At 42.5% G+C, this 23,886-nt stretch overlaps 1 protein-coding gene across 3 annotated transcripts in view; it reads right to left on the reverse strand.

The window, feature by feature from the left end:
* Positions 1 to 22,596, reverse strand: part of LOC117971323 (rab11 family-interacting protein 1-like) — a 33,572-nt gene extending 10,976 nt beyond the window's left edge. The window contains exons 1-5 of one of the 3 annotated variants that reach the window (XM_059008774.1): positions 22,158 to 22,596; positions 21,959 to 22,027; positions 20,540 to 20,951; positions 4,701 to 5,167; positions 3,415 to 4,333 (exon numbers count right to left, since the gene is read on the reverse strand). In XM_059008774.1, coding sequence (XP_058864757.1) covers positions 3,415 to 4,333; positions 4,701 to 5,167; positions 20,540 to 20,889 — 1,736 coding nt within the window. In that variant the 5' untranslated portion in view covers positions 20,890 to 20,951; positions 21,959 to 22,027; positions 22,158 to 22,596. Of the gene's footprint in view, positions 1 to 3,414; positions 4,334 to 4,700; positions 5,168 to 20,539; positions 20,952 to 21,094; positions 21,427 to 21,958; positions 22,028 to 22,157 lie in introns of those variants that run through there. The other 2 variants (XM_059008773.1, XM_059008775.1) reach the window with 2 other exon arrangements.
* Positions 22,597 to 23,886: the final 1,290 nt, after the last annotated feature.

Below are 23,886 nucleotides of genomic sequence, written 5' to 3' on the forward strand. Positions count from 1 at the left end.
AACGGGATGGGCGAGTCTGAGGCTTGTGCACACTTACCCCAAGGATATTCTGTTACCCCAAGGAGATTCTCAACTCCGCTTTTACTTCTGTCATGCTTGTTTAAGTGTTTTTTTTTATATTTACAGATAAGCTACAGCAGTAAAAACATTTACAAACGGACATCTAATACCAATAAATCCAACTTTTATAATTACATCTGTCTACTCTAGGACTGGGTGAAACGCTCATCTCTGTTTTCTGGCACTGCGTTCAGAAAAGTGCATTTTCTGTATAGATTACAGTGTGTCATCATTACCACCGGTTGTGTTTTTCGTAAAGACACCCTGGGCGAGAGTAAAACAGACTCCACAAGATTTTTTTTTATATTTTTAAACAAACAAACAAACATCGACAAAATCAACTCAAAGCAGCGCAGTCCTACACCGCGCGCTCCATTGACTCACAATAGAAAATCTTCTCCTGCGTGCTCTATATCCCAGAACCCTGTGCGCGCAGCGCGACGGAGGTCCCCATAGAGAAGCAGTGGAGTGGAGTATCTTGTGTAATGAGAATATCTTTGATGCAAGTGTATCAACATAAACCAATTTAAATGTGGACCGGTATATCGCAACACTATCGGTCTTGTGCTGGTGTTGAGAAATGAGTTTGGACAGAAAGTGTTATCATATCGGTATATTCTAAACCCAAACTCATTTTACCAGTATCGTTCCGATACAAGCGTGAACAGGGTATAACTCAGAATCGCCTTTAAGTAGGAATTAAAATCTGCAGGTTTAAATAAATCCATTCCTTAATGTGTTGATTTCACCTTTACAATTGAGTACCAATCAATGGCAGTTACCTTCTGCTAAAGACGACTGGAAGCGAATTCCTCTCCTCTCCGGGGCTGACTTTTTATTTACTGCCGAACTGAGGCCATAAACTGAGTTACTGAAGAAGATTTGCTTGGTGTGTCTTAAACTCCTAGTAAAACCAAGAACGGATCCAACTGCTATGCAGCGGGAGTCTTATTTCCATCCCTGCATTATGACAGTGATCCTCAAACCTCCACCCATCAAATGGTCCAGACTGAGGGCGCAGAGTAGCGAATGGAATGACTTCTGTTCCCTTCCACTACACATCAGTGCTGCAGTATTGCAGTTCATGCCAGCTGACACAACTTGAGGAGGAGGCCTGGGTTAGGACATGCTGACCAATTCACTGTGCTTGCAAGTATTGCTACTGTATGGAAGCACGCACCAACAAACATTCACGGGTAAAGGTGGGCGTTATTTTCTATACACAGTCACAGATACTTGGCAGCCTGTCAGACTACTTTTTGCAGCCTTCCCTTTCCTCTCCCCATGAGATCAAACAATAAAACAACTCCTCTTTCTCTTCCCATCTCTCTGATCTAAACTGTCCCCGAGACCATGCATTTTACCTGCACCTCACTGAGCCACTTCACATCTGCCATGTAAATAAGTCTAGACCATGCAAATCACCCAGAGGCCAGGTTGAGATAACGAGACTCCCATTGCAGAGCAGTAGAAACCACAGTGTGTTTTACTTTGGGAGTTTGTCAAGACCCCCTACTGAAGACTGACATCTTGACCCACAGCAGGGTTAACATTCGTGAGGTTAATACGAGACATTTTGCTTTGAGATTAATTATACTACGGGGATGGAAATAAAACTCCTTTTGCACAGCAGATTCATCCACTCCAGGTGTCACTAAGAGCTTGAACAGCCACAGTGTATAGGTAACAAGCTCAGGTGTCTCTTATTAAACTCATAGTAAAACCAGGAATGGATCAGACTGCTATGCAATGGGAGTCTTACTTCCATCCCTGCACTCTCATTGCAGAGCAGTCTGACCCATTCCAGGTTTGACAGCCTTTGCTCTTAAATCAGGCAAATTAAAGACAGGAGTAGCTCCTCCAAGCAACCCAAACACCACACCCCCTACAGTAATTGGCAGTGCTGCATAAACAGATTATTCAATTAAATCGGATTGAGTTCTCCACAGAAATCAGGTGCTGACAATCAGGCAAGGGTCACTGGTGTTGATTGGACTAACTAACCATTCCAAGTGAAACACGTAAAGGAACAGCTGCTTTTCTTACTGTGGAGAACAGTGATCCGCACAAACCCAGGCAGCTGTTTCTTCAGCTGTTTCACTTGGAATGGTAAGTTGCCCGATCAACACCAGAGTCTCTCACCTTTGGAGAGCTTGATCCAAATAATCGGTTTGTGCAGCTCTAGTAATAACTTCTCCCCACATGCTGCGGGATTCACGAACCAACCACCACCCAGGATTCAAAAGCAAACCCCTCCGAGCTACAATCCCAACACGTTTCACACGGAGCTCAAGGGCAACCCTCGCTTCCCAGCAATCAGTTCCGAGTTAGTAAACTTTGTGATGGAGAAACAGCAAGAGAGAGGAAATAAATAAATAAATAAATAAATAAATAAATAAATAAAAACACAACCTGGACACAGGCTATAGGTTATTCAAACCAGGGGAGAAATTAAATACAGGGATAGAGATAAGACCCCTAGTGCACAGCAGTTTCACCCATTCCAGGTTATAATATGATTTACCCCAGTGTATAGGTAACAAGCTCAAGTGTGTCCTATTAAATTCATAGTAAAACCAGGAATGGAAAACATCAGGAAAAAGTGGATGATAGACAAGCATCTCTATCCTGTCCAATTCAAACCGGGTTAACCTTGGGCCGCCCTGCTGCAGATGGAAACAAAACCAGGACTGGTTTCAAACCGCTTTTTAACCAGGCCCAAGGGGGACAGGGGCCATCCGCAGCTTACCACCTTTCCCCAACAGCTCCCAATGACACCAGGCAGAGAGAGAGAGATAACCCCACAAAGCAGCCCTTAAGAGTGGGTGGAGATGCTTGAACCGGCTTCTGTTCCCAGGTGCATGGGGATGGTTAATAAAAACAGAATGCAATAACCCTTAAGAAAAATAAACAATAAAACCCACAGCAAACACATTACTTGCAAAAGCCTGATGCCAGTTAAAACAAGCTCTTCACTGTGCACTTTCAAAAGCAGATTAAAGATTGTTAAGAGTCCGCAGTGCAGGCTCCAGCAAGGATTAGGCAGCCCACCGTGGCAATAAAAACTAATAATAAAAAAAATATATAGTACAAAATCAGAATATCTTTCTTTTTCAAACTCCTGACCAATTCAAACCTACTACTTTCCATACTGCAGCCAAGAGCTTTCTTTCAACTGCTGCCCATCCAGCCTCTTTTACAAGCAAAAAACAAACAAACAAATAAACAAACAAAAAGAACCTTGAATTTTGCCAAAATGATCTGCAGTGGCAATGTGAAAATGTTAAATAACCATCAAGTGAAATTATTTTAAAGTCTTCAATTGCCCAATTTTCCCCGCCCCCCTCCACTGACCTGGGCTTGACTGCAGTGACCTTGCTTGTTGCCCAGCTGGGAAAGCCTGTGGTCGGGGTGGAGGGGTTCTTCGCTCCCCTCTCCTTCTCCTGCAGGTGCGGATCTGGGTCTTGCTCCTCTTTGGAAGGGATGAGAGGCTTCCTCCTCAGGGGGACCTCCTCGAATTCCTGGGACCCCTGTCTCTTGGGGACCGGCTCGGTCTTCCTGTCTGCGGGGGTCTCGGGTGGACTCACGCTGTCCGAATTCTTTAGAGAGTCTTTCCTCCCCCTGACCAGTGACAGTAGAGTGGACGCCTTGCTGCTCTCAGATTTCTCCGCTGTCTTGCGCTCCTCTTTCTTGCGGATTTCCTCCTGCCTTTTCTTTTCCTCCTCTGCAGCAGCCACCCTTTGTCTGTTTTCTTCCTCCTGTCTCTTCCTCTCCTCCACTCTCTTCCGCTCATCTTCCCGTCTCCTCTGCTCTTCCTCCTGCTGCTGCGATCTCTTCCTCTCTTCATCCAGCCTCTTCTTCTCCTCTGCCTTCTTGGCAGCGTTTTCCTCCTCCTGCAGTTCTTCCCGATTCTTCTGGGTGGCGCTGGTGCTCTGCACTCTGTAGCTGGGCAGGGTCCTGCTCTTCAGGGACTCTGTGGAGGCTTGGTCGCTGCTCTTCAGGATGGTGAAATCCTCAGTGGACCCAATATTGGTGGCACCGGACAGGTTCTGCAGAGACCCGCTCAGGCCCGCCTCAGGGTCACGTTCCTCCGCGTACACGTGGCTCCCATTGATGCACACGCTGGAATGGGACACAGGGTCGTTTTTGGAACGCAGGCCCCCCAGCAGGGAGAAGGGGTCCTTCTTGCCAGAGAAGAGCTGCTTGGTGTCGGCACTCAGGGTGTGCTTGTGGGTTGGGGGCTTCGGCAGGGGGGGCTTGCCCTCCACCTTTGCTGAAGGAGGGAAACAGGAAGAGCCGTCACTAAGGGTCGGCGGGAATTCAAACCTGATTCGCATGCAGTTACATTTATTACATTTAGGCTTATTGAGCGACACTGACTTTACCATCAAAATGTCTGTCCTACTTCACAACATTCTTTTGAGCAATCGTCAAATACAAAAAGGACAAGAGGTATGTTTCGGATAATGTCTCCACCTACTCTTCTACTCTGTGCAAGACCCAAGCGGCATATTTATTTGCGCAATATGCTATATGACATCTTTCCAGCAATTTTTTACATCTACCCTTTAAAAAAAATGGATTGCCTTAAAGGTCCCTCCCTTCCCCTCCCCTCTTTTCTCCCCTCTCCCTTCACTCACTCTCTGGTACTGGAGACAGAGATGGTTCAACGTCCAGTCCAGATGACCGGCTGCCGCTGAGCCACGCGTTCCTCTCTGGGAGCGGCTGCAGGGATGGCAGGACCGACATGGACTGGGAGAGGGATGAGCGCTGGAGGTTCGATGACTTGCCGAAGATGGACTTGATCTTGGATTTGGCAGACTTCTTGGGTTTCTCTACCCCGCCTCCGCCCTCCTCCTCCCCCTCGCTGTCTGTAAGGACCTGGGAGACCCGCGGCACGATGGCGGAGGCAGAGTCAGAGAAGCCCCCCCGGTCCTTCTTGCCCCGGATCTTGTCCTTCAGCTTGCCGAAGGGGGAGCGCGACTTGTCCTTCATGGAGAGGTCAAACATGCTGGCCGTCATGTTGTTCCTCATGAACTGGATGTTCACATGAACTTCCCCCCTCTCCTTCTGCTTCTTACCGGCCTTCGACTGGAGCTTGAACCACCTGCACAGACACAAGTGAACACAAGAACATAAGACAGTTTACAAACAAGAGGAGACCATCAGGCCCATCTATGCTCGTCCGGTTCCTAGTAGCCGATTGATCTCAGAACTTTGTCAAGTTGGGTCTTAAAGGATCCAAGTAATTCTGTCTCAACAACATAACTAGGCAGTCCATTCCATACCCTCACCACTCTGTGTAAAGAAGCGTCTTCTTCCCTCTATCCTAAGTCTATCTCTGCTTAAATTCCAGCTGTGTCCACACATTACATTATGTCACGTTATACAACGGGCAGTGCTGTGCAATTCCCTATCGTTACGGATTCTATACCCTACTGGTGAGATGAGACTAAGGTAAAAGCTCAATAACCACAAATACAGTGCAGGGTCGCTGGTTTGCACCCCGCCTCCGTCACAGGCCAAAACAGGGGTAACATGTTCAATTTTTCTGGTTTTAGTCAGAATTCTAGCAGTGGTATTCTGAACAAGCTGCAAGCGGGATACCACACGTTTTGGTACCCCAGAAAAAAGTGCATTACAATAATCAATTCTAGATTGATACGGAAATAATTGGTCTAAGTTTGGCTATATTTCTCAAATGGTAAAAAGATACTTTAGTAACTTTCCTAATATGAGTCTCAAATGATCAGGATCAAAGATGACCCTCAAACTCTTAATTTCTAGTTTAAGTTTTGATGGGAGACTGCAAGGGTTGAGCTCATGTAATCCCACATTTCATTTTAGTTGGTTCCATGAGCCCGCTAGCATAACCTCTGTTTTATCTGAATACAACATTAGAAAATTCTGTTACATCCAATGCTTGATGTCTGTAAGGCAAGTAGCTAATAGCCCACACTTGGTGAAATCTGTAAGCTTAAAGCTGCAGTGTCCCATTTAAATAGGTTTTGCATGAAGCACACTGAAACCAAGTAAAGAAAAAACTATAAAACACAGGGGTGGAAGGAAAGGTGGATTTTCGTGCACATACAGCAGTCTCTACTGCAGTTTCACAGGTCAGTCTTCCTCACACAACACCATGCAGCCGCTGCACATACAATCCGTGCTCAGTTGGCAGGTGCTCCCTTGCTTAATACCACACAAACTACTGATGGTGTCTCACAAGGGACAAAAAGTAACAAAAGTGAGTACTCTCTTTATGGGCTATTCTGGAGAACAGTTGGCTGCAGATTGTCACTGAATACAATGCAATTTCAGTAAAGGAAATAAAGGGGTGGTCAGTAATTATTGAGGAATGGGCTAAATACAACACAATACAGCAGGGACAGAAATACTCATATTGCATGGCAGTTTCACCCATTTTTTACTATGAGCTTGATTAGCTAGTGTGTCGGTAACAAGCTCAGGTGTGTCTTATTAAACTTATAGTAAAACCAGGAATGGATCAAACTGCTATGCAATGGGAGTCTTACTTCCATCATGTAGAGTGCAATATACAATACAATGCAATTTGTGTAAAGGAATTAGAGGTTTTGGTAATTATTGAGGAATGGACTCATTTCGTCCTTATCAGACACACTGCCGGCCACATCAAATCAGTGATTGCCCTGCACCCTACTGAGTTATGGTGGGTGTGTGGAACCTCTTAAATGTAACAAAAACAGTCCTGGATGGAAACGTCCCATTTCAAACATGCAGGAGTTTATTTTTTTGGAACAGTCAAAAGGTTTGTCATTGAATTTATTAAGTTTCTGCTATTGAAAAGGACCTGAATGTCACACCGTATTTTAATAAAAACACTCTTTGAAATAATAGAAAAACATACTTTAAACAATTCAAGATGTCTGTGAATAGTGCCCTACCTGTGGATTAGGGGTTTTGGTTTCAAGAGGTTAAACATTGTGTAAACGTGTTTAAATGTTCAAACTTTAACATATTGGGAATGTTTCTAAAATCAGAAGTGGATACAACATGTATGTGTGTAGAAGACTATGTGAATATTGAATATTAAATATAGTATGCAGGGGTCAACGAAAGTCTGTGAGCACACTGAAGCTCAGCACAGCTGTAAAGCAAGCAGTTGTGGGAGGATGTTTTCCAGCTCAGGAATAACATTGGAACTCATGCCATGAAATTGAAAGTGTTTAGATATTCTTAGGAAAACAGAAGTGCAAGCAGGGTTCACAAAGTTCAACTTTACACTCACACAGTTAGGCAAGATATTTGCAGGCGAGTGAGAAAAAGCTACCTGCATCCTCTCCTGATGACAGACCACCTCCGTACCTCAACTTTCTCCAGAACAGCAGGTAACCGATCAGTATCCAATTTCTAATTCAAACTAGGTGATACATTGTTGAGTCCATTGATAATGTTTGAGCTAAATGTGTGCAACTTTTGAATATTGGAATCAATCAATGGAAACTTACTAACACAGCAACTGATATTGTGCAGACATCAAATTTGTTTACAGCTGAGCTACACTGTACACCAAGGCTAACGCCTATACTTGCATATCTGTGGCAGCGGGGAGCGATTTGGGCAAAACTCTAAACACTTGGTTGATGTTTGAACTTTTTAAATAAACAACCACCCCATATGTGGATACGACTATAAAATACTGTTTCAGCACTTACTGTAAATAAAAAAAAGGCAAACAAGTAAAATATCACATTTCCAAGGTCACTTGGGAGACGGGAACAAATCGGAGACAACAGCGCTTCTATCAATCAAGGCTAGGAGGAAAACAACCACATTCTGTACATACCGTGATCATGGAATTTATAAGCACTTCAAGAGACACCCTTCCACTCCACCTGGCCTTCCACCCTATTGTTCTTTAAAACACCTACAGTACTGACAAGGCTATTTTTGGTTAATAAAAGAAGATAGTTGCGTTCATTGTAGCTGTCTTGCCTGTCAACTGCAGCTATGACATTTACAGCGATATGCCACACAAGGGTGGAAATAAGACTCCTATTGCATAGCAGTTTAACCCATTCCAGGTTAAGTCACAGTGTAGAAGTAGCAAGCTCAAGTGGGTCTTATTAAACTCATAGCAAAACCAGGAATGGGTCAAACTGCTATGCAATGGGAGTGTTATATCCACCCGTGCCACAGGATTGGAAGAGAGGTGGTGCAAGATTTTATCAGCAATTGTTTTCGCAGGAGAATACCACAACACTAGTGAAATCCCAGTTACCTGACTACCACGACATGCACTCACAGCAAGTTCTGGTAATAAATGCACATGCCAAGATTAATGCAATTTAAGCAACTCATTCCTGAGATATATGGGTCGATTACAATGAGCTAAAAAGAGGCAAATCTAAATAACAGCAGTATTGAACTCTATAATATTAAACTAGCTGGGGTTACAACTGAAGCTCCAGTTTATACACTTAGAGCAGAGTTTATAGGATTAAAATATATAACAGCCTACATCAGACTCCTTTCACCCAGCAAAACAGGGATGCGATGCTGGTGTCGTCATTGATTTCATTTTGTTTTGCCACGATACCATCACAGTTTCAATCCCCTTGAGAAGCAGTCCAGGTCTCATAGTGGAGTAGGCGGCTCAACTGGTCCGACAAGTTTTTTTCTCATCCAGGCAATGGAACACTTTGAGCCTGCATGCTGCCTGGTTTGGAAACGCTCTGTGAATGGAGCAGGCGACACGCACCTGCTTCTTGGGCAGGGTTGGTGTCAGTTCCTGTTTCAATTCCAATTCCATTATTTCAGTTCCTTTTTAAAAATCAAATCCCAATTCCAGTTCCTTCGAAGGATAATTCCTTCATAATAATTGGTGTGATTGTTCAACTGCTTTCCTTTGAAGCCAATTTAACTGACTAACAGTGCCTTCAATTTATTTGCGCTTTGAGAAGCACATTTTAACAGAGAACTGCTAACTGGAAATTTGATCAATGTGTTGGAATTGATAAAAAAGGGAATTGGATTTGGAAATATATTAAGAAAGGAAGTTGAGGAAGAAACCTTCAGAGCAGAAGTCTCAACAGAAGAAGGTGCGAGTGCTAAACCCCCAGGCATGCACATCCAAGTTCACATCCATTGTTTGTTTGTTTGTTTTCTTTTTAGTGTAAACTGAAAATACATAAACGTTAAAACAACTCACGGTTAGCTAGTCAATGTTTTATGAAGTGGTTGTCATTCTCCAGGGATGGAAACATCAACACTCCCATTGCAGTTTGATCCATTCCTGGTTTTACTACAAGTTTAATAGGAAGACACACCTGAGCTGGTTACCTATACACTGTGGCTAAGCAAGCTTGTATTAAAATCTAGAATGGGTGAAACTACTATGCCACAGGAGTCTTATTTCCATCTTTGTTCTCTTTTAGTAAATAAGTTAAAGGTGTGATTATGGATCTCTTTCAGTTCCCCTGGTCTAGACTGCACAGAGAATTTCAAATGACAAAAATATTAAAACAGTGAGTTGTACAAAAACAAAAAGGCAGTATCCCGATTCACCAGGGGATCTGAAAGAGATCCATAATCACACCACTTGTGTTTCGATAAGCTCAAGCTGAAAAGGAAGTTTTTATCTTGGCATTTCCTGCAGAACAACATTCACGAGTTATCTGATTTGGGGTTAATATTGAATCGTCAACTTTAAACGCTCCTTCATTCCTTACATTCCTTAAAGAATCTTAGTGGTACACTGGTAATAAGCCAAGACTATGTTTATCAAGATCTTTACTCCAAAGCGCAGCTAAAAAAAGTAACTACCAACTAAGAAGGTAGAAGCCATACTTGGGACACTGCAGCTTTAAGCACACAGATTTCCCCATTTAAATAGGTTTTGCATGAAGCACACTGAAACCAAGTAAAGAAAAAAACTATAAAACACAGGGGTGGAGGGAAAGGTGGATTTTCGTGCACATACAGCAGTCTCTACTACAGTTTCACAGGCCAGTCTTCCTCACACAACACCATGCAGCCGCTGCACATACAATCCGTGCTCAGTTGGCAGGTGCTCCCTTGCTTAATACCACACAAACTACTGATGGTGTCTCACAAGGGACAAAAAGTGACAAAAGTGAGTACTCTGGAGAACGGAGTTGGCCTCAGGTTGTCACTGAATACAATGCAATTTCAGTAAAGGAATTAAAGGGGTGGTCGGTAAGTATTAAGGAATGGGCTAAATACAACACAACACAATACAGCAGGGACAGAAATACTCCTATTGCATGGAAGTTCCAGCTATTCCAGTTTTTACTATGAGCTTGATCAGCCCCAGTGTATATGTAAAAAGCTCAGGGGAGTCTTATTAAACTCATTGTAAAACCAGGAATGGATCAAACTGCTATGGAAGAGTCCTACTTCCATCCCTGCACAGTGCAATATAAAATAATACAATACAATAGAATACAACTTCTGTAAAGGAATTAAGGGGTGGTAGGTATTTATTGAGGAGCGGAGGGTTTAGACTTCCTACCTGCTACGTCAAATCAGTGATTGTCCTGCGTCACTGTAACAGGGCGAGCAGCCCTGTACATTGTTTTGTTTATTTTTAGAACGAGGGTTCCCCCTCCGCCCCTGTGTTATTTTATGTTTGTTTATTTTGATTGTTGTATGCATGACGGCGAGCGCCGTATGTTTGTTATTGTTTTGTTTATTTTTAAAACGTGTCCTGGCAGAGGCGAGATCGGTGCTCGTCCTTTGCCAGGAGTAATAATTAAAACTCGTGCAGAAGGTGGCCATCTCCCGAATTAATTAAGTGATTAATTTTGTTGCTAATCGGGAGATGGTCACCTGAATATAAAAAGCCTGCAGCTCTCTAGCTCGGGGTGGGGTGTTGGAAGGAGAGCGCGAGAACGAGAGGAGAGAAACTAAACGAAACGAAACGTAAAGATTCCAGGAACAGTGACAGTAACTGCCCAGCCTGACCTGGGATCGTATTATTTATTGTTTATTTTGTGTTCGGGATTTGTTTTTGTTTAACCTTTTATTTTCGCTCTTTGAGCAAAGTGTCTGTGTTTAAATATTTATTTTATTTTTGTTTGCTTTAAATAAAACGGCGCCCGCGCCACTGCACCGTACCTTTTGTTTTTGTTGTGCCTTCTTCTGGTCTGACGTCACCACTAGCCATCCCTGTCACAGTCACATTTCAAACACAGGAGTTTGGCTGCAATTTCTATTTTTGGAATGAAAACAGTCAGCCTCGCCCTGTTTATTACAAGAAGGACAGGGCCTGTGGATTTCAAACTTGCCTGGCTCCCCTCCTTCTTATTATAGCCGTGAGGTAGAGTGAGCCAGGAGCCACCTCCTCTACATTACCATTCTAGAGGGAGTAAAAACAAAACACATCAATCGCATGACCGTCGCAGAGGGCCATTTCTAGTCTATCTAATCGGGCAACTGTCAGGTCGACCAAACTGTACAGCACTACCCATGAATGATTACTGTTACGATGTTTTCTTACCTGGCATTACCATCCTTTCCTGATTGAAATTCCTGCTGAAAGGTGGTATAGCAGAGACAGACGTATGTAAACGTGTCACACACGCACTGCACTAAGCAGCTGTGATTCAACAGAAAAAAACACAGATACACAGGGATGGCAACAAGACTCCTGTTGCATAGCAGCTTCACCCACTCCAGGTTTTACCACGAGCTTGATTGGCCACAGTGTATAGGTAACAAGCTCAGGTGTGTGGTCTTAAACTCAGTGAGTGGATCAAACTGCTATGCAATAGGAGACTTAAGGAAACAGGTATAGTCATGACAGCTCAGTTTGACCTGCAATTTATTTTTCGATAGATTTGGGTTACTGATAAAACTTGGCTATTTAGTTTTCCACAGACATTTTTCCTTCAATAACACTCCAAGTTCCCATCCTTCTTGTGTTACATGTAACAAGACCCCACCTGAGCCTTACTGCTCATGCATGTCTTATTAAAATGTAACTCAAGAAGGGAGTGGATGGAGAAAAGGAAGCCCCTTACTGACTACAGATCTTCAGGGCTCAGTTAAGCAAAATGATCAACAGCCAACCACAGTTGTGTATTATTATTATTATTAGGCTTATAATTATTACTATTATTGTTTTGATGAATGCCTAGGTTTTGACTACATTATAAAAATTCACAAAAACTAATTATCACAGTATTGTTTCCAAGCCTTGCTCTGATGCAACATGACAATACGGCTGCGGTGCTACTGCTCTTTACTTACCTGAACAGGTATGTGAATGTGTGTGTGTCAGTGGGGTGTGCGTGTGTGAGGTACGGGGTGACGCCAGTATGTATATGGTTTCATTCCAAGCGATAGCCGGTTAAACCGGTTTTGAGGGGGTTGTCTAGTTAGGCGTTAGCCTAAAATTGGAAAAGAATGTGCAAAAAGACATGAGACCCAGGAACAAAGTATATAAAACAAACAAGTTCCATGTGTCATGAAAGTGGGGCACTGAGCCGCACACCAAGGGCACATGGAAGAGCAATGCACGCCAGAGCACTGCACGCCACAGAAACCCCCAATGCAGACTGAGCCGCACACCCAGAGCACTGCACGCCACAGAAATCCCCAATGCAGACTGAGCCGCATACCCAGAGCACTGCACGCCATGGAAACCCCCAATTCAGACTGAGCCGCATACCCAGAGCACTGCACGCCACAGAAACCCCCAATTCAGACTGAGCCGCATACCCTGAGCACTGCACTCCACAGAAACCCCCAATTCAGACTGAGCTGCATACCCAGAGCATTGCACGCCACAGAAACCCCCAATTCAGACTGAGCTGCATACCCAGAGCACTGCACGCCACAGAAACCCCCAATTCAGACTGAGCTGCATACCCAGAGCACTGCACGCCATGGAAACCCCCAATTCAGACTGAGCCGCACACCCAGAGCACTGCACGCCATGGAAACCCCCAATGCAGACTGAGCCGCATACCCAGAGCACTGCACGCCATGGAAACCCCCAATTCAGACTGAGCCGCATACCCAGAGCACTGCACGCCACAGAAACCCCCAATTCAGACTGAGCCGCATACCCTGAGCACTGCACTCCACAGAAACCCCCAATTCAGACTGAGCTGCATACCCAGAGCATTGCACGCCACAGAAACCCCCAATTCAGACTGAGCTGCATACCCAGAGCACTGCACGCCACAGAAACCCCCAATTCAGACTGAGCTGCATACCCAGAGCCCTGCACTCCACAGAAACCCCCAATGCAGACTGAGCTGCATACCCAGAGCACTGCACTCCACAGAAACCCCCAATGCAGACTGAGCCGCACACCCAGAGCACGCGGAAGAGCTCTGCACGCCACAGAAACCCCCAATGCATAAGTAGGGCTATCAGGATCACACCTAATTCAAAAAAAATACAGGGGTGCAACTCAGGCAAAGCAAAACTAAGATTCCAAAATTGTGAAATTAACCTAAAGCTCATTGTGTTGAAAATGCCACATCATGAAAAAAATGATAAATCACATTCAAGAACCAATCACTGTTTAGAATATGTACATTATATCTTAACTTGTGTACAGAGACTTGAAATTGAGCACTCTTTTTAACTGACTGCAGATGTATACTGCAGTGTGATTTCATGAGAAACTGGACTTGCTTAGTCTATATTCCCATAGAAACTTTCAATGGTTCCTCCGATCCAGGGCAGGCTTGAGGCATGGAGACTTAACTACTCCCTTTTCAATTTGTATCAATGACCTTCCTAGTGAGTGCAGGGCCAATAGCATTCATCTCTATGCAGATGATATTGTTGTATACAACAGCTATTGTGCTTTACCTGACTTGATGAAATAAATACAGCAAGGCTTCAATGACATCCAACACTGGTTTAAATAAAACGGATTACTAATAAATGAAAAGTAAACAAACATTATGCTGTCTGAGTCTGAACAGAAGGTGAGTCAGCTGTGCCCTTCATTCAATATGTTAAATTCCCTTTGGCAAGAAATGTGAAATTGAAATACCGTGGCATATGGTTAGATTTCACTTTAAGCTTCACTGACTGTATAGATATGATCATTAATAATGTAATTGTAAAGTTGGCGCCTTATAGCAATCTCGTTCTTTAAGTTCAGCCACAAGACACAAGATTGTACAAGAAGTCTTGCTACCAGTTTGGGATTATGGAGATGCTGTTTTGCTACTAAAACTACTCTGCAAAAATGTATACTGCAGTGTGGTTCCATGACACATCACTGTGATATGTGTGAGACACTGGATTTACTTCATCGAAATTCACATGGAAACTTTCAGTGGTGCCAAATTACATTTAAGTGCTTACAAAATCCAATGCCAGCCTATCTGACCAGTATGTTGCAATGTTTTTCTAATAATTATTCATTATGTTCAACATAAGAAGGTTTACAAACGAGAGGAGGCCATTCGGCCCATCTTGCTCGTTTGGTTGTTAGTAGCTTATTGATCCCAGAATCTCATCAAGCAGCTTCTTGAAGGATCCCAGGGTGTCAGCTTCAACAACATTACAATAACAATAACCTTCCTGCTGAAATAAGGGCACATGCCTCTCCCTGTTTTAGGGATCTATTATTGCAACATTGAAAACATCTTGTAATTGTTTTTAACTTTTTCAGCTGATTGTGTATGAATTGAGCACACTATGTGCATGGTACGAATGAACGGTTGTGAATTGCACCCTGCCTGCAGTCCTCTGGGACACCCTTGTAAATGAGATGTTCCAACTCGAGGGTCTGTCCTGGGCTGGACATTTTAAACAAATAAATCATGTGTGTAGAACATCCAGCAGAGTTCAAAGGGAATATAGATAGATAGATAGATAGATAGATAGATAGATAGACAGACAGACAGACAGACAGACAGACAGACAGACAGACAGATAGATAGATAGATAGATAGATAGATAGATAGATAGATAGATAGATAGATAGATAGATAGATAGATAGATAGACAGACAGACAGATAGATAGAGCTTATGTTTGATAGTTTCTTAGTTTTTGGGATATATAGTAAGAAACTATATCGGGTGCAGGCATCTTATTATAACAGAAATCATTCTGCACAGTCTGAGCAGCCAGAAACTGCAGATTAAATGTGGGGCCATTTATAAATAAATTACAAAAACAGATATACTGTTAGTGCCTGCTTACTACAGTGACGTTAAACATGAGGCAACATTTGTGATCATATATATGTAGTGTTGTAAATCGAACCCTGACGCTGACATCGATTATCAACGTGCAAATTCCAACGACGATTATCGATCATTAGAATTAAAATGCTTAAAAGAAAACTCCCCTCACAGTAACAGTTTAAAGGAACAGCAAGTCCTCTTTATATAGAGAATGGTATAAAAAACTCATTCAAACGAATCCCGATGTTTTAAGACACGTTTCATAAATACACCAGCATTTAAATATAACACGCTCCAATTTTCATATTCCTGCCGTCACTAGCCTTTGCCTTGTTTTGTGTGATATACGATAAATGTATAGTGTAAACATAACAGTAAATTAAGAAGAAAACAAAACAAAAACATGAACCCCACTGTCCAAAGGAAAAGAAAAAAAAAGTTTGAAAACTACATTAACATTATGGCCTATTCACATGGAAATAATTCAATCTCTCTTTTTTTTTTTTTTGGTTACAATTTATGGATTATGTGGCCCAGCTTCTGCTAGCGAAAGCAGCCGTCCCCTCCAGTGTGCCGCGGCTGCAGAGATGCATTTCACTTTTTGCTGTCATATTTTAATAAAAACTTTATGTGACTTTGCATAGCCACTTAGATTTGCATTATCTTCAGTGAATACAACTATATCGTCATTTTTCCAAAAAGTACATTAGAGGTAGCCTACCCTTTCCTGCAACGGAAGTTTCAACAGCGACAACTCCTGTTGATTTTTGCGTGTCCATACTTTAATATGTAGAATATCTCTTTCATACATGTATAGACCCTTCAATCTACATACCACGTCGCAACCAAAAATACATCGCATACTGGAGTGCTCAGAGAAGTGTTTCACTCACGTGGATTTGCTTACACTAGTACATTACTAAGGCCCTACCTATTTCACGGCCATGAAAAACGTGACACGGACCGTGAAATTCATTCTTCACTGTGAAAACTGTCTTTTTGTGTACTTTTACCCTACACTTTAAATCCAATTATGTTATGTGTATCGGTCCAGGTTCCTGATGTGATTATAACAGACATATATAGAACTAGACCCGCCAACGGCTGACTCTGAGATTTCGGTATCTTGGCTGCTTATCGGTCTGCCGCTGAGAGCACTGTAATCAATATAAACAGGCAGATACGCCCAGCGTTTTACGGGGTTTAATTTATTTAGCTTCAATAAAATTGGCCATTCAGCCCATCTTACTCGTTTGGTTGTTAGTAGCTTACTGATCCCAGAATCTTATCAAGCAGCTCCTTGAAGGATCCCAGGGTGTCAGCTTCAACAACATTACTGGCGAGTTGGTTCCAGGCAATCACAATTCTTTGTGTAAAAAAGTGCCTCCTATTTTCTGTTCTGAATGCCCCTTTATCTAATCTCCATTTGTGACCCCTGGTCCTTGTTTCCTTTTTCAGGTCAAAAAAGTCCCCTGGGTCAACATTGTCTATACCTTTTAGGATTTTGAATGCTTGAATCAGATCACCGCGTAGTCTTCTTTGTTCAAGACTGAATAATGAAATGCAAATGACATGCCTTTTAAACCCGGGATAATTCTGGTTGCTCTTCTTTGCACTCTTTCTAGAGCAGCAATATCCTTTTTGTAATGAGGTGACCAGAACTGATTAATGCATTGTAAAGTTTTAACATTACTTCCCTTGATTTAAATTCAACACTTCTCACAATATAGCCGAGCATCTTGTTGGCCTTTTTTATAGCTTCCCCACATTGTCTAGTTGAAGACATTTCTGAGTCAACAAACTCCTAGATTTTTTTCATAGTTCCCTTCTTCAATTTCAGTATCTCCCATATGACATTTATAATGCACATCTTTATTGCCTGAGTGCAGTACTTTACACTTTTCTTTATTAAATGTAATTTGCCATGTGTCTGCCCAGTTCTGAATGCTGTCTAGATCATTTTGAATGACCTTTGCTGCTGCAACAGTGTTTGCCACTCCTCCTATTTGTGTCGTCTGCAAATTTAACGAGTTTGCTTACTATACCAGAATCTAAATCATTAATGTAGATTAGGAACAGCAGATGACCTAATACTGATCCCTGTGGTACACCACTGGTTACCTCGCTCCATTTTGAAGTTTCTCCTCTAATTAGTACTTTCTGTTTTCTGCATGTTAGCCACTCCCTAATCCATGTGCATGCATTTCCCTGAATCCCTACTGTGTTCAGTTTGAGAATTAATCTTTTATGCGGGACTTAAAGCTTTCTGGAAATCTAAATAAACCATGTTGTATGCTTTGCAATTATCCATTGTCGATGTCGCATCCTCAAAAAAATCAAGCAGGTTAGTTAGACACGATCTCCCCTTCCTAAAACCATGGTGACTGTCTCCCAGGATATTGTTACCATATAGGTGATTTTCCATTTTGGATCTTATTATAGTGTCCATAAGTTCACATATAATAGAAGTCAGGCTTACTGGTCTGTAGTTACCTGGTTCGGTTTTGTCTCCCTTTTTGTGGATCAGTATTACATTTGCAATTTTCCAGTCTGTCGGTACAACCCGTGTTAAAAGACTGTTGCGTGATCTTAGTAATTGGTTAATTAATCAACGTGCCTTTGAGTTTATGAAAGGAGTGTTTGAAGCAGATAAAGGGCAAGTGTGGACGGTAACAAATTCATGTACTTCTGCATCCAGAACGATTGCGTCAGGACTTGAACCAGAGCCAGACTAAACAGAAGAACATTACAACAGGTGGGGGTTTAAAACGCACAGTAAAGTAATCTAGATAATTGATAGATAGAACAGCAGTCCAAAGTCCTTAATATAGCAGAAGATAAGATTATTAAAAGGAGTTTGAGTAATTAGAAATAGTTCCTGACTTACAGCTGCATGAGCAACTCCTCTTAGTAAACCTACAGACTTAATCTTGCTGTGGGGAGTTCAGAGCAGATTTAGCAGACACTTGATTGTTCAAATCCTGGCTCCTAATCATTCCAATAATATACCAAAACAAGGGAAGTTCTCAAAGCCATGACTGGGAGCAGGGCTACTGTGAGTTTCAGGTCCTGCTTTTTGATATCTTAAGCTTCTTACTACATTTGAAGGTAATATGGGACACATCTATCAAGAACTTTCCACCACAGGTATTTGCAATACTGGGTGTTTGAGTTTACAGTTTAAATGTTAGCCAAGTGCTAAATGATTTGATTGGATCTTTTAAACTGCAGAAATTCATGCTGTCCTTAGTGATTACACAGATAGATGTGTTCAACAAAAGACAAATACATCTTTTTTCATATTCAGATGGTTTGATTTCATCTAGATTCTAGTTCTATAGTGCTGTACTTGAAATATCTGCATATAAGAATTTAAAGTATCGAAAGAACGTCAAAACTACCAAAAGATATTTATTACCAGTACAAAAAAAGCCTGTCTGTCTGTACTGATATTTTATCTGTCTGTACCAGTCTGTCTGCCTGCCCGTCTGCCTGACGGTCCGTACTCACTCTGTCTTGTTGTGCTCCTGTCTGTACTCACTCTGTCTTGCGCTCCTGTCTGTACTCACTCTGTCTTCTTGTGCTCCTGTCTGTACTCACTCTGTCGTCTTGTGCTCCTGTCTGTACTCACTCTGTCTTCTTGTGCTCCTGTCTGTACTCACTCTGTCTTCTTGTGCTCCTGTCTGTACTCACTCTGTCTTCTTGTGCTCCTGTCTGTACTCACTCTGTCTTGTGCTCCTGTCTGTACTCACTCTGTCTTCTTGTACTCATGTCTGTACTCTCTGTCTTCTTGTGCTCCTGTCTGTACTCACTCTGTCTTGTGCTCCTGTCTGTACTCACTCTGTCTTCTTGTGCTCCTGTCTGTACTCACTCTGTCTTGTTGTGCTCCTGTCTGTACTCACTCTGTCTTGCGCTCCTGTCTGTACTCACTCTGTCTTCTTGTGCTCCTGTCTGTACTCACTCTGTCGTCTTGTGCTCCTGTCTGTACTCACTCTGTCTTCTTGTGCTCCTGTCTGTACTCACTCTGTCTTGTTGCACTCCTGTCTGTACTCACTCTGTCTTGTTGCACTCCTGTCTGTACTCACTCTGTCTTGTGCTCCTGTCTGTACTCACTCTGTCTTGTTGCACTCGTGTCTGTACTCACTCTGTCTTCTTGCGCTCCTGTCTGTACTCACTCTGTCTTGTGCTCCTGTCTGTACTCACTCTGTCTTGTTGCACTCGTGTCTGTACTCACTCTGTCTTCTTGTGCTCCTGTCTGTACTCACTCTGTCTTGTTGCACTCGTGTCTGTACTCACTCTGTCTTCTTGTGCTCCTGTCTGTACTCACTCTGTCTTCTTGTACTCCTGTCTGTACTCACTCTGTCTTGCTGTGCTCCTGTCTGTACTCACTCTGTCTTGTTGTGCTCCTGTCTGTACTCACTCTGTCTTGTTGTGCTCCTGTCTGTACTCACTCTGTCTTGTTGTGCTCCTGTCTGTACTCACTCTGTCTTGTTGTGCTCCTGTCTGTACTCACTCTGTCTTGTTGTGCTCCTGTCTGTACTCACTCTGTCTTGTTGTGCTCCTGTCTGTACTCACTCTGTCTTCTTGTGCTCCTGTCTGTACTCACTCTGTCTTCTTGTGCTCCTGTCTGTACTCACTCTGTCTTCTTGTACTCCTGTCTGTACTCACTCTGTCTTGTTGTGCTCCTGTCTGTACTCACTCTGTCTTGTTGTGCTCCTGTCTGTACTCACTCTGTCTTGTTGTGCTCCTGTCTGTACTCACTCTGTCTTGTTGTGCTCCTGTCTGTACTCACTCTGTCTTGTTGTGCTCCTGTCTGTACTCACTCTGTCTTGTTGTGCTCCTGTCTGTACTCACTCTGTCTTGCTGTGCTCCTGTCTGTACTCACTCTGTCTTGTTGTGCTCCTGTCTGTACTCACTCTGTCTTGTTGTGCTCCTGTCTGTACTCACTCTGTCTTGCTGTGCTCCTGTCTGTACTCACTCTGTCTTGTTGTGCTCCTGTCTGTACTCACTCTGTCTTGTTGCACTCGTGTCTGTACTCACTCTGTCTTCTTGTGCTCTTGTCTGTACTCACTCTGTCTTCTTGTGCTCCTGTCTGTACTCACTCTGTCTTGCTGTGCTCCTGTCTGTACTCACTCTGTCTTGTTGTGCTCCTGTCTGTACTCACTCTGTCTTCTTGTGCTCCTGTCTGTACTCACTCTGTCTTCTTGTGCTCCTGTCTGTACTCACTCTGTCTTCTTGTGCTCCTGTCTGTACTCACTCTGTCTTGTGCTCCTGTCTGTACTCAATCTGTCTTCTTGTGCTCCTGTCTGTACTCACTCTGTCTTGTTGCGCTCCTTGTTCTCGTGCAGCTCCAACAGGTTGATAACAGCCTCCCCCAGGAACTGATCCAGCCCCACCAGGGCTCTGTGCATCACCACGATGCGCAGCATGCACCTCTCCTGGTTCCCCTGGTGGAACACAGGCAGCTCGAAACTGGCCTCCTCCCTCCACACCGGGGCCAGGCTCTTCTCAGACACCGAGGTGGAGAACTTCTCCTTGCCCAGCTGGATGATGGCGTAAGCATCGTTGGTGCCGTTCTTCCCTTTAGCCTTCAGGCTGTGGGCCTGGAGCACAGTCACATTCACGTTGGTGGGGTACCACTGCTGGCTCTGCTCTGCTAAAGACATGATCCCAGCGTGTGGAATCACAGGGAGGACCTCCTTAGAAATGAGGTGTCAATGGTTCTCTCCTGGTAAAATAAATAAATGGTGGATTATTTAAATAAAATTAAATAATAAAATATGATATATTTCAAAATGTTTCTTTCTTATTCATTCTTTCACGCTGAAGAACTCAGTTTGACCACCTTCCACAGCACAGCCAGGCACTTACCTACTTTCTTTAAATTTCTCTAAGTCTTGATAGATTCAAACGTACTACTTTCCCTACAGCAGCCCAATACTTTCCTTCTTTCCTGTATTCACCACTAAGCTATTCAAACCTGCTGCCTTCCAACCTGCAGTCCAACATTGTCTTATTTTCTGATTCTTTTTACAATATATATATTTTTTTTTAATTACTGCTTTTTTGTAAGTCTGTGTGAAGCGCCTCGAACCTCTTGGTATGAAAGGAGCTCAACAAATAAAGTTTATTATTATTATTTCTTCTTGAATTTCAGCTCCACTTGCTCAGTTTGCTTTTTTCCTCCAACCAGCTGGACAGCAATCTAATACAGTACAGCGAGTGCACTCCTAGGGCTATTTCACAAGAGTATCTCACTCCTCCTCCCTCTCCTCCTAGCTTCTTAAAGCAATAAGTACTGCCAAGTAACCGCAGGTACTTACAGCCAGGTACTTACAGCCAGGTACTTACAGCCAGGTACTTACCCCACCGGTTTCACAGAGCAGCAATAACAATATCCCAGCTCTTCGAACGCTAGTTAAAATTCTCAAACATTAATCCTAATCGGGGTCTGTGAAACCGGCCACTAAATATGTACAAATCATGTGACTTAATTCAATATGCCATTTATTGTATTTATTTTTTTTGTAAAAAATAAAATAATGTAACCACACACACGCGCACCACGTCCAATAAAACTTGGAACTGCTGAACAATTCCTTCTGTCAAACTAATGCGACTGTGCTCCTTGTTTGGTTGTGTAATCACTTACTATCCGATTCATACATATTCCAAAAGGAAAAGCATAGAACCCTTTTTTAAAGTTACAATAACCAGCTATTATTTAAAGATTACTTGTGTGTTGTTTTCTGCCTGGTTCACCGTCGGTTTGCTCGTCTGTTTTACACTCTCCTCTCCACCCCCCTAGCACAACAAACAAACCGGTATCAAGGTCCTATTCAATGTAAACGGTCAGCCAGCTAAATCAATACTCAGCGTATGCGCTTTCCAAGTTTAACACAAAACATGACTTTATTATGACAAAAATATTTACCTTTTTTCCAATAGAACTTAATGAACGTTCTACTCCGGCGTACCTCGTTTTCCACACGCGCCAAGTTGATGTTATTACAAATATATCCTATAGAAGTCGAGAAAAACAATTAGGCACATTTTTTAAATGAATTTAAAAGCCCAGGAAAGTTAATCCTGGCCATAGTCTAGTCATTTTAACAAGCGACCCCCTGCCGAATATACTCGGATTATTTAGCTCGCCGCGGTAAATTCAATCAATGCCAGAAAATACAACTGGCAAGTCCCAACAATACACAACGCCAGGTATAATAAAAGCACGTCTATATAATTACATAAGCATCCAATCTGGCGTTGTTTTCCTTTGTTTTTTAATAAACAAACATCCCCAATCCTGTTGTTGCAAAACTGGCTCCGAACTTCCTACTTTACTGAATTCCATTCACTCCCTGACCATCCCGTTTATCGATACCAAATCTGCTATTGGTCCACGCCCGCTGTCAGTCAACCGCTCTTCGGCTCTCATTGGTCGGGAGTCTTCCAGTAACAGGTTGTGTGTAATAGTAGTTTCGGGTAACAGGTAAAACTGGAACACAGCAGGCAGTCGCTTGGCAACAGCCAGTGCGTCACCCCCCAGTTTTTCTATTGTATTTTTTTTTATATAACAGGGCACCCGTCTCCCAGCACACGCTGAGTAGTATAATACCCGACATGGAAAAAAAAAAAAAAAAAAAGACTTGCTGTTTGTGTGTGTGCGCGCACGGGTCTATTTTATTTATTTAAAACGAATGCACACCTTTATTAGTAATAGACAACTGTTATTGAGTATTATTAGTTTGCATGTTCAGAGCCTTTCATTATTGGAGAATGTTCCTACTGGTACCGATACAAATTCTAGGTCCACGCCGTCCTTATATCATTTGAACCAGAATAACCACCATCTTAAAGATGAAGCTAACTGATTCCCCCATAGTCTATGTTTTCTGAACTTTGAAAATAAGTTAGGGTATGCATACAAATATAAAAAATATAATATAATATAATATAAAACGAAAGCAATCGTTTTTTGGCCAGTACCTTCACGTAGCCTTGTTATGACAAAACAATAAATATATTATATATGTACATAAATCTGAAATACAATGCACTCTGTGCTGGACAGAGGAAATATGTAACCTGTGTGTCATTCTCTATCAGCAGAGTGCTGTACACCACACATATTATTACCGCGGAGAACTATACTGTATTTCCAAAGTCATGCGAGACACATACGCCATCTGCTGGCTTATACCGTACACTGCGCCCTTTCAATATCTGTAACTATTGCTACAGTGCAGAGTTAAACATACCGGTGCGTTTTAAATAAGCAACATAAAACACATTCTAGTATTTCACATACTTGATATATTACATTATGCATTTCAGGTACGCTGTGGTGTTTGTTTTGGTAGCACATGCACTTTGTGTGCGTGTAAATTACTATTAATACAATAATAATAATAATAATAATAATAATAATAATAATAATAATAATAATAACACAATTCTAAAATATTATCCAACATTTAAATAATAGTTTGGAAACAGTTACTTCACAACTCAGAAAAAAATAAAAAACATATTTCCTAAAGCGCCGCTAGTGCTTTTAGAAGGGGTCCAACTTTAGCTGACATTGTTTTCCACAGTAAACAGACGGAACATATTGCCAAACTTTAACAAAACAAAATACGCAGCAGAGACAGCATTAAATA

The sequence above is a fragment of the Acipenser ruthenus genome, chromosome 37, assembly GCF_902713425.1.
Source record: "Acipenser ruthenus chromosome 37, fAciRut3.2 maternal haplotype, whole genome shotgun sequence".
In the NCBI taxonomy this organism is placed as follows: domain Eukaryota; kingdom Metazoa; phylum Chordata; class Actinopteri; order Acipenseriformes; family Acipenseridae; genus Acipenser; species Acipenser ruthenus.